Source organism: Protopterus annectens, chromosome 7.part0, assembly GCF_019279795.1.
Source record: "Protopterus annectens isolate FY-2018-M chromosome 7.part0, PAN1.0, whole genome shotgun sequence".
In the NCBI taxonomy this organism is placed as follows: domain Eukaryota; kingdom Metazoa; phylum Chordata; order Ceratodontiformes; family Protopteridae; genus Protopterus; species Protopterus annectens.
The window spans coordinates 427129113-427143026 of record NC_056739.1 but is presented as its reverse complement, the minus strand read 5'-3'; the positions used below and the strand labels follow the sequence as shown (position 1 = coordinate 427143026).

At 41.2% G+C, this 13914-nt stretch overlaps 1 protein-coding gene across 1 annotated transcript in view; it reads right to left on the bottom strand.

Moving 5' to 3' along the window:
* The window catches only part of SENP3 (SUMO specific peptidase 3), a gene marked incomplete in the record, with an annotated part of 457641 nt that overhangs the window by 197677 nt on the left and 246050 nt on the right, over positions 1-13914 (bottom strand). The window contains 1 exon segment of the mRNA XM_044077008.1: positions 10520-10567. Coding sequence (XP_043932943.1) covers positions 10520-10567 — 48 coding nt within the window.

Below are 13914 nucleotides of genomic sequence, written 5' to 3'. Positions count from 1 at the left end.
TATGATTTTATTTGGGAAGGGAAGACAGCAAGGGTCAAGTGGAATAAGATGATTCTACCAATAGAACAAAGCAGACTAGGATTACCTAATTTGAGGGGGTATTTTAAAGCAATATAGTCAAGGCTCTTATACAGAGCAGAAAACTATAATTCAAAGTGGAAAGCAATGATTTTGACACAGGGAGGAAGCTCAAAAATAAGGAGAAATTGGTATTTTGGATGCACATACTTAACAACCAAAATCATACAGAGTACAATATTCATAAAATAGCAGGGAGTATTCTAAGAAACAAACCAGCAAGAGAATGGAGAAAAGAGATTTTACCTATAGGGATGACCGTGCTCAGGCATACAAATAGGCAAGAGGGGGCTGAAATTTATTGGAGAAAACTGGCAAAGAAACCAAGGTATTGGGAGCAAATAACTACAAAGGGAAAAGTAATAGAATGGGAAAAGGCCAAGAATTTATTTGGACTGCAGGTTAGAGATTGCTTTCCCTATCAAGGATTGATAGAGTACAGGCAAAGAGGAAGAAATAAGGTGCTAGTAAATCAAAGACCAGCATTGGTAGAGTTTGTAATATAATCTAGAACAGAAGCTCCCATTAAAAAAGGAATAATTAAGTAAAGCATATAAAATATTGCATGAAAATTATAAGGATCAGAGGAGCTTAGAAAGGATTGGGAAGAGACTGGATAAGCAGTTCACAAACAGACAATAAGGGGATATATGTATATCCCTCAAATATGCAACAAAGTCTAGAAGATTTAGGATCTTTGCCTGGAAGTGTTTACATATTTTATAAGCCAAGTAGACGCCAAAGAATGTTTCCTCGGGTGGACAGTAAATGTTGGAGGTGTGACTGGCAAGAAACAGGTAGCTGGGAACATATTTGGAGTGTAGTGAGCTGGCAAACTTCAGGGATTCCCTGCAGAACGCTCCATCTGAAATGCTGGGTGAGCAGACTGGACTGACTGGAGATGATTTTTTTTGAGTTATGCTACAGAATCGGAATTGTCTAGACATAGCAAAGCCTTGCAGAGTCTAATTATGGCAGCTGCCAAAAAAGCAATTGCCAGAGTTTGAAAATCAAGTCTAGACCAAATTTACTAGAACTAGTGAATATATTCAGAGAGATAAAACAACTGGAATTGGGATCTTTAGAAAAGGGAAGCAGCAAACTACACAGGAAAATGGGAATTGTGGGAACAGTATATGCATAGCAGGAGCGAGGTTTAAGAGGCAGGATTTGAATGAGCCATATAATGCTTAACTGACAATGACTGGATGGTTTTATAAGTGATGTATAATGTTTGCAACTACAGTTGTTTCAATGGGGTCTGTGATGTAAACTGCTTGCAACTAAAGTGGCAGAATTTTTTGTTTTTCATTTCTATAAATGTAAGACTGCCTTTATCGTATATGAAAATTGAATAAAGATGTTTGCAGAGAAAAAAAAACAAAAAGAGGCCTCCAAGTACACCAGTGGCCCCTCCTTGGAATCTTGTCAGAGAAGCTAGCATTTGCTCCACTGTAACCAGCTAATCTGGCTGCCATGACATTCCTAACAAAGAAAAGTCTTACTGATTGCTCTAACCTCTGGAAGAAGGGTATCCAAACCTCTTATGTTAAGTCAACCCTAACTCAAACTCATTTTCCAAAGGGACAAGTATGGTACAGAGTTTACTTTAAGCCAAAGTATCTATCTCTGCGTTTCTCCTGAACCTAAAAATGCAATAGAAAGGCTACCCCATACCTTGGATGTCCAAAGACAGCTCAGGTAGCATCTTAACAGAACTGTATCCTTCAGATATCTGGATCAATTGCTCACTTCATATGAAGGTAAGAAGGCAGATTATTTCCAAGTGAGTGTCTAAGGCTATTACCTTTAGATTGGATGTTTTCCATTTATATTCATCCTCAATTTATGGGTCTGGATCTGATCAGACCCAGCCATTACACTAGCTAGTCTTCTCTAACAAACTTTCGAGCTCCTTCTCTAACCATGATGCACCTCCCCAGTATCCCTTAGATGTCATTTGCCACTGTTAGTTATCTAGATGTGGCTGTCTTCAGCTCTCGAGCTTCACAGTGGTAGACAAGTCTTTCCTTTATAATTTTCCTAATCTTCTCTGACAAGAAATATATTCTTATCTCCTTCCCTCCCTAGTAGCGGTTACTTCCAAGAACCAGTTTCCTTAAATTTTCTTAATCTTCTTAATGCAATTGCTGGAAATTTAACTTCTTCCCTCTGTAAAATTACACTTTTTAAAATCACTTCCTTCCCGCCATACCCCTAGTTGCAAGGTTTCGGCAGTAAGCTGCTGTTGCTGTGGCAGACAACCTCGGCACTCTTAACACCCTGAAGCTTTAAATACATTCCATTCGTTCTTTGGTGTGCAGCATAACTGGGGGTTCAATCCCCCACATACTAACAAAGACCCTTCAAAAAGGTCTACATTTTGGGTGTTTTGACTAAGGAAGAGATAGAGAGAATGACTAATTTTTATGTTAATCCATGCTCAGTCAGAGGTGTCCGATTCAAGGTGGTTGTGCTCTGACCCTCTTCCTATTACATTTTGGCTTTTATTAATTTAATCTGTTCCTCATCTGGCAATCCATCGGATGAGCAGAAGATTGAAGATAACACACAATAACCCAAGCTTGAGCTTCAGACTTCAAATCCTTTGCGATGTGTGTGTTGAAGCAGACGCATTGCTCTAATTCTGGCCTTGCAGGAGCAATATTTAAAAAAAAAAAAAAAAAGAAAATGAAAAGGCTTGTTTGGTTTGTTCTTTCTTTCTCTGGAAGACTTCAGTGGTGCGCTTTGGATCAAGTGGAGGCTTCGTGGGATCCAGTTTACTCATAGTGGTTTGGCTTTCAGATCAGTCCTGGCGGATCCAAGCTTTTGAATCTCTTTGATGGATCGTGCCTCCCTGCTGTCAAGATGCTTGCAAAGTGTCTGTTCTTCAAAAAAGAGAGGGATAGAATCAAGCTGAGTAAAAAGCCTTCTCCTTCCCAAGATGGTGCACGATATTATAAATAAAGGAGAATTACATGCAGAGTTTACAAGATGCTCAGTTATATTCCGGACTACACTATATGTAACATTTAGGAAGTTTGTTCAACTACTCTTCTTTTGAACAGAACAAGCTGGCAAACATATCAAACGTATTCCTAGTCAGACAGTTTGACAGGTTGCACTTCATTTATCTATAACAAAGGACTTTCTTTCCTTACCAAAACCACAAAAGGATCAAGTCAGTAAGATCTGAGACTTTTCACTATTTCCAGTCCAGAAGCTCTATGAATGATATATGTATTGCTATATCTTGCCCAAATCCTCACATCTGTATCATTCTTTTCAATTAGACCTGAAGCCCAGGATTAGTACAGCCTTTAGCTGAATCGTACCCAGAGATCAGTCCTTGGAGTCCACCCAAAGGTCAATTAGCTAAGGAATCGGACCCATAGGTTGAGGATGAATGAAAACTGACATCATCAGATAAAGTGATGTACTTACTAACATTCCATCTGTGTTGTCCATTTACATTGATCCTCTACTCCCTACCCACAATCTCCCTTCCTTTTCTAATTTCTGACGGAACAGGATTCTTCAACACACAGCTGTCAGTTGTGTTTAGCTCCAAATATGGCACCTCCCACTATATTTTCATAATTGGCTTAAGGAGAAATGAGACTTCCTTGTCTAGGATTAACCAGATCATTTATATTTTACTTTAATAGCTATTCCTTTAAGGTATTCGTGTCAAGCTGCAAAGAGACCTGAAGGATACTACAGATGGTGCATTACGGGTAGGGAAGGAGCAAGAGTTTGTTAGATGGCATGAGCTATTGTTAACAGCAGAGTTGGATCAGAACCAGACTCATAGGTTGAGGATGAATGAAAATGGACAACACAGATGGAACATTGGGGTAAGTACATAACTTTTTATCCTCACCATGACAAATCTATTTGAGGCAGGGTCAAGTTCCACTCCACCAGGGCCTTGGCTTCATCTATGGCTTTTTGGAAAGGGTTGGACTCCAAGAAGTTACTTCATCCTCTGTACATAATTTTACAAAGCACTACAAGCTTGATTCCTGCTCTAGGTATAGATAAAGTTTAGTCAAGACCGGATCCTGGACCCTTTTCCTTTCTTCTCCCAAAGATAGTTCGCTGTGGTAATACAGCTAAGGCTACTGCAGCAGTAATCAGTATGAAGAACAAAGTACAATTGTTTAAGTTAAACAGTAGATATTTGAATGATCACTGCTGAAGTAGCCGCTCCCTCATTTTTTGGTGCATTTTTTATGCTAGGGCATGGACACTTACTTTTATTACTAGCACTGTCCTTTCAGGGCTCATCCTCCCTATCTCTGCTGGCGGGAAAGCTGTGAAGGGCTTCCTGCCCAAACTTTTCATCTAGTCAGCTCATCTCAAGTTTGTGCAAGAGAAAGGTGCCCTGAAGCTTTGGAAGCTGGATGGCTGTTATATCCTTGGTAGGATATAACCACATACAGCTAAGTCTACTGCAGCAGTGATCATTAAACATCTACTATTATGAGGAGCCTAGTTCAGTTTGCCACTTGAAAGCTGAATTGCTCAGTTACAAAGTAAATGGAGGCTGAGGGAATCAAACCCTTGACCACAAAAAGCAGTTCATTAACTTAATCATATCAACTGCCAGACTACTAAGGTCAGTATCTGAGCTATAAAGTAAATTAGCAAAATGGAGGGGGACGGGGTTATCTGCACACTAAGCGATACAGGCATGCACATAACACAATGTGCTTCTTTAAGTAAGAGAATCGGCTAGGTTCATACATAAAAAATTAACCACACACTGGCACCATATTCTGACACCATTACCTGGGAAAATATGTTACTGTAAAGCAATCTCAATATGGAAAGGGGAACATCTAAAGTACAGTTGTGTACACTTACCATAAATGTAGACGTTTGCGTGTATTCACTGTTGCTGTCATTACATTTGGGTTATCTGCTTGCAGGTAGCCCTCAAGTCTGCCTGATTAACAAAGTCTTGGGTCCTACGTTGGTTGCTGTCCCTTCTTCCATGACGTCAGGTCGTCAGGGGTATAAAACATGCAGCAGATGCCATTACATCAATTTTTCTTGCCCCAGATGTCAGGTGCCCCCCTAATGGGAAGCAATTAAATATAAAAGCACAAAGATATACCTCCAACAAAAAAAGCAAATACACCAAAATGGCTTTTAAGCATAGTAAAGGAAAGTAGAGATATAGCCAAAAGAAGTTAGGGGACTGGAGGGAGGTTAACCAGGACTGCAACAGTGAATACACTAACATCTACATTTATGGCAAGTGTACACAACTGTACTATGTTCCTCGTGTTTCACTATTGCAGTCATTACATTTGGGTAGATTCCCAAAGCTATGGTTGGGAGGAGGAATTTAGATAGCATTAGGGCCAGCTATAAGGCCCTGAATGACTGCAGTGGCAAAGCCAGCTCTGGATTGAGAGAAAATTGGCAAATGATAATGCTTGGTGAAAGTATGTACAGAATTCCAGGTAGCAGCTTCTAGGATGTCCCTGGTAGGGACGCCTCTGAGAAAGGCTGTAGAGGTACATGCAGCCCTGGTGGAGTGAGGTCTGATCCCCTGGGGGATAGGTTTTCCATGGTGCTTATAGCAGAAATGAATGCAATGGCTTATCCATTTAGAAATGGTTTGCTTTGAAATAGCCTTCCCCTCTGTCCCTGCAGCAAATGCCACCAGCAGTCAAGATTCCCTTTGAGGTTTAGTCCTGTCCAAGTAGACTAAGTTGTCTGTGCACATCTAAGGAATGCAGTATCCGTTCCCTTTTATTCTGTGGATTGGGAAAGGTTGGCAAATGAATGGACCGATTAAGAGCCACACTGGATACCACCTTGGGCATGAAGGATGGATTGGTTCTGAGGGACACCCTGTCCACATGAAAGATGATGAAAAGCTCCACTGCCATAAGGGCCTGTAATTCAGATACCCTTCTAGCTGAAGTGATTGCAAAAAGGAAAGCAGTTTTCCAAGAAAGAAATTTTAAGTCTGCAGTAGCAGCTGGCTCGAAAGGAGGTAGAGTGAGTTTCTCCAAGACAAAGTTAAGGTCCCAGGCTGGGGTTGGAGCTCTCCTGGGTGGTCTCAAATTTTTGGCCCCTCTGAGGAACTGCTTGAGCAGTGGATGAGAGAAGAGGGGAGGTTGTGTTATAATGAGCTGAAATGGCTGAGGCATGGATTTTAATGGAGGAAAAAAGACAGGCCCCTGTGAAGCATCTTAGTTAAGTATTGTAAAATCTGAGGTAAATTGGGCGCTGTTGTGCTCATCCCTTGAGATGGGTTCCAGTTTTCACCATAAGATTTTCTAGTACTAGGCCTCCTTGCCTCTAAAATGATATCCATCACAGGTTTGCTGAGGGATGGTAAAGGAGAGATTAAGTAATTAGCCAGGCTGCAAGGTTCAGTGTTAAAAGCTGAAGGTGCACAATCTGGTTCTCCTGCTGAGGCAGCAGGGAAAGAGTCTGAGGCAGGTGCCATGGAGATGACAGTGACACTGCGCAGGAGGGGGGTACCAGTGTTGGCACGGCCAGTCTGCAGCAATCAAAACTGTCCTTGGTTTGTCCTGTTTGATTTTAGTAGTACTTTGGAGAGCAGAGGCAGAGGCATAGACTGACAGTTTTTTCCAGCTGAAAAACAGAGCATCCACTTTCCAGGCTTGTTTGTGGGGAGTTCTTGTGCAAAATTTGTCCAATTGGTAGTTCTGGGGAGAGGCAAACAGGTCTATATCTGGGCGCCCCCATTTGCTTGTCAACATGTTGAAAATCGTTGGTTCCAGTTTCCACTCGTGTGGGTCCATGAGGTTTCTGCTTAATCCGTCTGTCAGTGTATTTAATTTTCCTGGCAGGAATTGAGCTTGTATGTGCACCTGGTAGCTCAAGGCTGTGTTCCACAATGCCATGGCTAGTCTGCAGAGGGGGTAAGAATGTGTACCCTCCTGCTTGTTTATGTACCACAACAGTTTTGTCCGTCTTTACCATTAGTTGTCCTTGAAGGCGGTCAGAGCATTCTGTACAGCTAACATTTCTTTTTGATTGATATGCAGGTGCATTTGACTTTGGTTCCATTTGCCCTGAATGCACTTCCCTGCCAGGTGAGCCCCCCATGCATAGTCTGGTGCGTCTCTGTTAGGGTTTGGGCTTCAGGGGGTGGTGTGAAAGGTAGGCCCTTGTTTTGGTGGCAGGCCTGTGCCCACCAAAGGAACTCTAGGCGTAGGCAAGGTATGCTAGGAATCATTGTTTCCAGGTCTTGAGAATGCTGACACCATAGGCTTTTTAGATACCACTGTAGTTTCCTCATATGCAGTCTTGCATATGGAATTAGAAGAATGCAGGAGGCCATGAACCCCAAGGCTTGCAATATCTGTCTTGCAGATGATAGGGTTTTTGTGGCCACTTGTTTGAAGTAGGTTGTCAAGTGAATTTGTTTCTCTAGCGTGAGGTAAGCCATCTGGGAAGTTGTATTCAAGCTTGCTCCCAGGAATATAATTTGACAGGGTACAAGGTGTGATTTATTTTCGTTTATGGTGTACCCCAGACAAGTTAGAACCCTATGTACAAAGGCCAGATGATTCAAAAGTATGTCGTGTCTTTCTGCCTGAATTAAACAATCGTCCAGGTATGGGTATATTTGAATATTTATTTGCCAGCAAAATGCAATAACTGGAGCCAGGCACTTAGTGAATACCCTGGGTGCAGTAGATAAGCCAAAGGGCAGTGCAGACAACTGATTGCGTGTAGCCTGCTTTAAAGCATAGGTATCTTCTGCAAGATTCTCAGACTGGGATGTGCAGGTATGCTTCTTTTAAATCTAGTGTTGCCAACCAGGCATCTTGGCCTAGCATAGGAAGTAATTATTGAAGAGTCAGCGTCCTGAATTTTGGAATCTCCAAAAAGGTGTTTAGACAGATCCAGGATAGGATGCCATGAATTGTCTTTTCTGGTTACCAGGAAAAGTCTTGAGTAGAAACCTTGTCCCTTTTCCTCTTCTGTTACCAGCTGAATAGCCCCCATGCTTAGGAGAGAAAGTACTTGTTTTGGGCCTCTGCCCACTGATTTGGGGATAGGTCCGGCCACCTGCTTGGTGTTGGCAACATGTGGTAGTGTAATCTGTATCCCTGGGACATTATATTTAAAACCCATTTGTCCTGGGTAATGAGTTCCCAATTCTTTGCATGAAGAGCAATCTTTCCCCCCAAAGGGGCAGTCAGTTGATAAGTGCTTGGAAATTTTAAAAGGAAGTCATTGAGACAGTTTACCAAAGGGGGAAGTCCTATTATTCCCAGATTTGAAAGTGGAGGCCCCCCAATGCTTAGTTCTGTGTTCCCCATGGGACTAAAACCTGGGGTTTTTGCTGTGTCTGGGTTTGGCTTGAGAAGACCTGGAAGGGGCAGGAAAGGACCAGTTCTTAGAGGGCCAGTGCCTACTAAATCTAGGAGGCTGAACTTGTAAAAAAAACTTTAGTTTGCATAGATTTAGCTTTATCTTCCATCTTAAGAATTTCCTCAGCCTTGTTGCCAAACAGGCGGTCTTGATTAAAAGGAGCATCCAACAATTTAGCTTTAACATGATCAGGCAAAGATTGCTCCTTATGCCAAGCATGCCTTCTGAGGACAGACCCAGTAACAGCAGCCCTGCAAGAGGCCTCTAATGAATCAAAACCACATTGCAAAGTATGTTTTCCAACTTGTTCAGCAGAATGCATTAAATCCTGTAATTCTTTATTTTCCACACAGTCAGGAATCATATAATTTTCTGTTTAAGCAGTCCAATAACATGTTGCTGATGCTTTAAAATATGGAACTGGCAGTTTAAAGCCCTAATGGCCAAGGTTACAGAAGTGTAAACCTTCTTATCCCATCTATCCAGCGCCCTGGAGTCTATCAGAAGGGGTAAGGATTTTTTGCAGTAGAAGCCTTAATGCCCTTGGGCCCCTGTGAAATGGTCTCTGGATTTGCAATAGGATTTTTAAAAAGGAACTTGTTGGACTCTGGGACCCTGTAGTATGTCAGGTTTTCTGGGGGCAGAGGCAGGGAATCAGGGGCCAAACTAGATTCCGAAAAAGAATCAACAATGTCTAGTACAGGAGGAAAAGCTAAAGGCCTATGCTGAGGTGGTAGAAGGAAATCCCTAAGCCTCTTTTTTGAATCAGAAAAATCCTGGCCTTCCCAAGGGAAATGCTCCCTAACAGTATGTAAGGCTTCCCCAAAAGACAAATCCTCAGGAGGGGAAGCAGAGGGAATGGAGTCCTCTATCAGAATCCTCATAAGTAGGTAAGGGCAAATCCAGATCATCAGAAGAATCAGAAAAAACTGAATCCTGATCAGAAGATTCATAACCAACTTCAGTGCTAGGCCTCTTAGAAGGGGGGGGGATGGGGATGGCTACCCCAAGTTACTAGATCTTTAGCCATTCTTATTTGTTTTTTAGGCATAGAGGCCTGAGCATGTGGCTTGGGCGTCATTTTTTTTAGGCATGGATGGAGATTTAGGCCTAAGTAAAGGAGGCGTCTGTTTAATATGCAAGTCCGTAGGCCTGAATACACCCTCAGAAGCCGGTGCCTGCACAGCGGCTCCGGATCCATCCAAGGTAGAGACATCTGTGTGTTCCATAGCTGAAGCATCTCGCGGAATACCGGACTCCTTATGGGTCTCAATAGAGGCCTGCATATCAGAAGTAGCGGGTATCAGGGGCTGCGAAAGATCCTGAGTACCGGCGAACTGGCGACTGGCTTAGAAGCGTAGTCGGCAGTTTTGGACCTTGGCGACCTCTCTCTCTTTATCTTTGCATTTTTTCGGAATCCCGGTAGTCAGATGGCTAACAGATGACATTTCTGGATAATTAAACCGAGAACCAAAACATTTAGATGCGTAAATATACAGACAGTGTGCAGATTAAATAAAGCACAAAACCGACAGCAAGGGACGTCGTGGTCAAGGCTTAGGCAAGGAATACAGTACGAATGAAAATCTTTGAGGTATTTGCTTTCCACAAGTAATGCAATTATTAACTTTTACTGACTTCGGTAAGGAGCAAGAAAAAGTTTCCCCAACAGGGTACTTAGCTTTAGTTTAAGACTTTGGTTCTGAAACTCAAACGAAATTTTCAGGAGTCGGCCGACAGGCACTTGCGAACTGCTTTTGCTTCGGGCACCGCATGGCAAGAAAGATTAATGTAATGGCGTTGGCTGCATGTTTTATACCCCTGATGACCTGACGTCATGGAAGGGACAGCAACCGACGCAGGACCCAAGGCTTAGTTAATTTGGAAGACTGAGGGCTACCTGCAAGCACATAACCCAAATGTAAAGACTGCAACAGTGAAACATGAAGAACATCCACAGGTTGTGTGACAATAACAAAAAGAATGGAGAAAGTGTTTACCAGCAGGTGCAGAAAATGCTAGGTCAAGTTGACATGGGACAACTTTGAAAGGACGAGTATGCACTTACCTTATCAGGAACTGTATCCATAACAAGGTCTCCATACATATTCATTACCTAAGGCAAGATGAAGGAAAACCAAAGGTCAGAAAAAATGGAACTCTGGTTCTTCCTTTTCTATAATCTGTATGCAGGAAAAAGAATTTTAAAAATTAATTTTGAAAATATGCCTATTTTGAGCAACCGACCACAGTACTCATGCAGTCTGCTGCACAGCTGTAAAACTAACATAAGCTTTACATTTGTAAGTTTAATTTTACAAAGAAAACTGCAAACATACATACGACAAACTGATAGATGAAATACTGTGTATGTAAACTGCCTGCAGTAAGGTGCGTAGGTGTGCACATGCTCAGTTGGGTGCATTTATTTTCCAGCCATGGACTTGCATCCAGTGCAGGAATGGCTAACTCATGGTTGTTACAGGGCCACTCCAGCACTTACCTGCCCCTGAAGACTGCAAGGCATGCATCCAGAAAGAATAAATATAGAGCAGAACTGTACTCATCTTCAGAAATACTGTGCATTTTCATAGTGACCTGTTCCAGCTCTTCCAGCAATCTCTTATCCATTTTTTTGTAATACCAGGATTTTACACATGCTACATACAAATTTGTTACATAAACTTGTGTAACTGACCTAAAAGCTTATCTGCAAGGCACCTGGATTTGATTAACTTTCAAGACTTCCTCTTCCACTATACCCCATATGACATATTTCTTCTTTCCCACAAAGACACTTTCAGATACAGCAAACTATACCATCAGAAGATAAACTACAATACTCTCCCATTCAACTTCCATATACTGAGAGCAAACTCTGGAAAATTAATATACAACACACACATACATTTTATATTCATCTACGCATCTGTATCACCCCCCCCCCATAGTCACATTCACGAATACATATTTCTGATGTTTACGTATATATACATGGGCATACACACGTACATAAGAATAAACATGCATACGGAGAACACATATATATCTACTACCTATACATGTAAATACATGTGCATGCAGTCGACTCTGCTTAAACACACAGCCTCGGGACAGAGATTGTTAATGCAGTTGAGCACAGTACGCTTTTAAGCAAAGTTGATATTAGAAAGTTACATTAATGCCAGATACACAGTAAATCACAAAAACACAAGTACAGTGATACATTTCAGAAACTTTAAAGAAAAGTTTTACAGCTGTTTGCGGTTTCAGATGATACAATTATGTGAGCAGGAAGCCTATCATTAACAGGATTATTTACAGCTAGTTGCAAGAAAAAGCCTCTTTGCAAACTGGCACTATACTACAGTATAATTTTTCTACCTGCCACAGGATTCAGTACCACTTACTCGCTTTATTCTACTCAACATTCAGCCTGTGTACTTGGTCTCTAGCTTAAAAAAATAGTATGGTATGATTTCAATCTAAAACAGTTTTTATTCCCCAAGTCACAATGTGCCTTTTCTGTCTTCTTACGCTAGCTAAGTCAATGTGCACAAACAGCAATACATTTCAGAAACTTAAAAGAAAAATGTACTGTACAAAAACAGTCAATAGCCCCCCTATGGTTTAGAGAAAAAAACGTTTATTAATGTCTAAACAGCCGTTTCACATGAAATATTGTCCTTCAGTTCGCAGAAAGTGGAAGCCTATTTGTGCAATATATCCAGACTGAATTACATCACAGAAGTGTACTGGAGCAGTAGAGACATCATCACCTTTTCTATTGCCAAAAGTGCACTCTTCCAGAACAAATTCAAAATTAGCAGCCATTTCTTCGGTTTCAAGTTATTTAATTGCAACGTACCACTTAAAATAACCCACTGTCATGCCCAAAGGGACGCAAAAGTACTCAAGCTAACCTTCTTCACCATCTTTGATGTCATCTGAGCTAGGCAAAACTAGCCTTCTTGTAGCAGTTGACCATCACATAAATATGAAAAGATATTCCGTGCTTCTCTATGCATGTGTAATGAATCTAGCATGGTTAGCTTCTTGGCAAGCTCAGCTTCTGTGTTCTGTGATTCGGACGTACGGTCTATGACATCTACAATGTGCCGCAGAACCAGTGAGTAGTAGTGCTTTTTGAAGCAAGCTATAATGCCCTGATCCACTGGTTAAATAAGGAATGTCATGTCGAGTGGCAGGAAGTGAAGCTTTACATTCGTTAACCGTACATCGCTATGCACAGTTGTCGCACAGCAACAAAATTTTCCTTTTTAGTTCTTATTGAGCCATCAAATTTCAGAAGCCATTCTTTCCAAATTTTACCAGTCATCCAAGAATTCTTGTTTGCTTTGTAAGTGACTAGTAACTTCTTCACATTCTTGAGGCACCTTGAGTTTTTGCTTTTCCCGATCACAAAAGGATTAAATTTCTCACTGCCATCCACACTGCAAGCCAACAGGAAGGTCACTTGATCTTTCATAGCCTTTGACCCAGCAGTCTCAATACTTAAAACTTCTCCAATATAACCCCAATTTATCAGCATTGAAAATGGCATATGGATTGTAATCTGTCATGTCTAAAAAAAAAAAAACAAAAGTCCACCACACCACTCAGCTCCAAAATCATCCGTGTCTCGTTCTTCACGGTGCTGTTATTTGTACATGATGTTATGGCATCTTTTCCAGCTGTCTAACAAACCAGACATGGGTTTGAAATCCTCCGCTCCTATGCTTTTTGCTAGTTGGTCAGCCTTCTCCATTAAACGATGGATCACTAATTTCAACTTCTGGCTTGTGCAAACCAGAGCAAGAGAGCATCCTTGGCATCTTAAGTATTACCGAACCTTTTGCGTTTGTGATTAGGGTTGGCATTTGTTTGCCACTTCTTAATTTCTTCTCTGGTTTTCAGAATTCTTAAATTTACACTTGGTGCAAGCTTAACACAGATGCAATAGAAGTCTGACTGTCTTGATTATCAAGTCTTAATAATGTCGACCTGCTCAACTGAAGTAACCGTCTTTTTAAGAACCATCTTTAACATTCTTGTAATATTCCTTAGATCTACACAGGATTTGAGACTGCTATGCATTAAAGCAAAATATGCAATTAAGTGATATTCATTAATGCGGAATACAATCCAATACATTTCATTGACTAAGAACGGAACTGAATGGACTATGCATTTAAGTGAAATTGGCTTTTATCTAATATGTATTTAAGTGGAGTCAACTGCATATTAAAGGTTGTGCTTTTCATACGTTTGGTACAGCAACCATTTTGGAAGCCAGCTTCTTTTATTGTTTCAAATAAAAAACTATGTTTATCATACAATGCTGGCATTTGCCTAGGGAATTGTTACACAGTGGGGAGTGGGATTTTGTCCTTTCCACGTAACTCTGTGATCTTGGAGTTTGTAAACAATTAGCAAAGGGTATATGCAGGACATCATTTTACA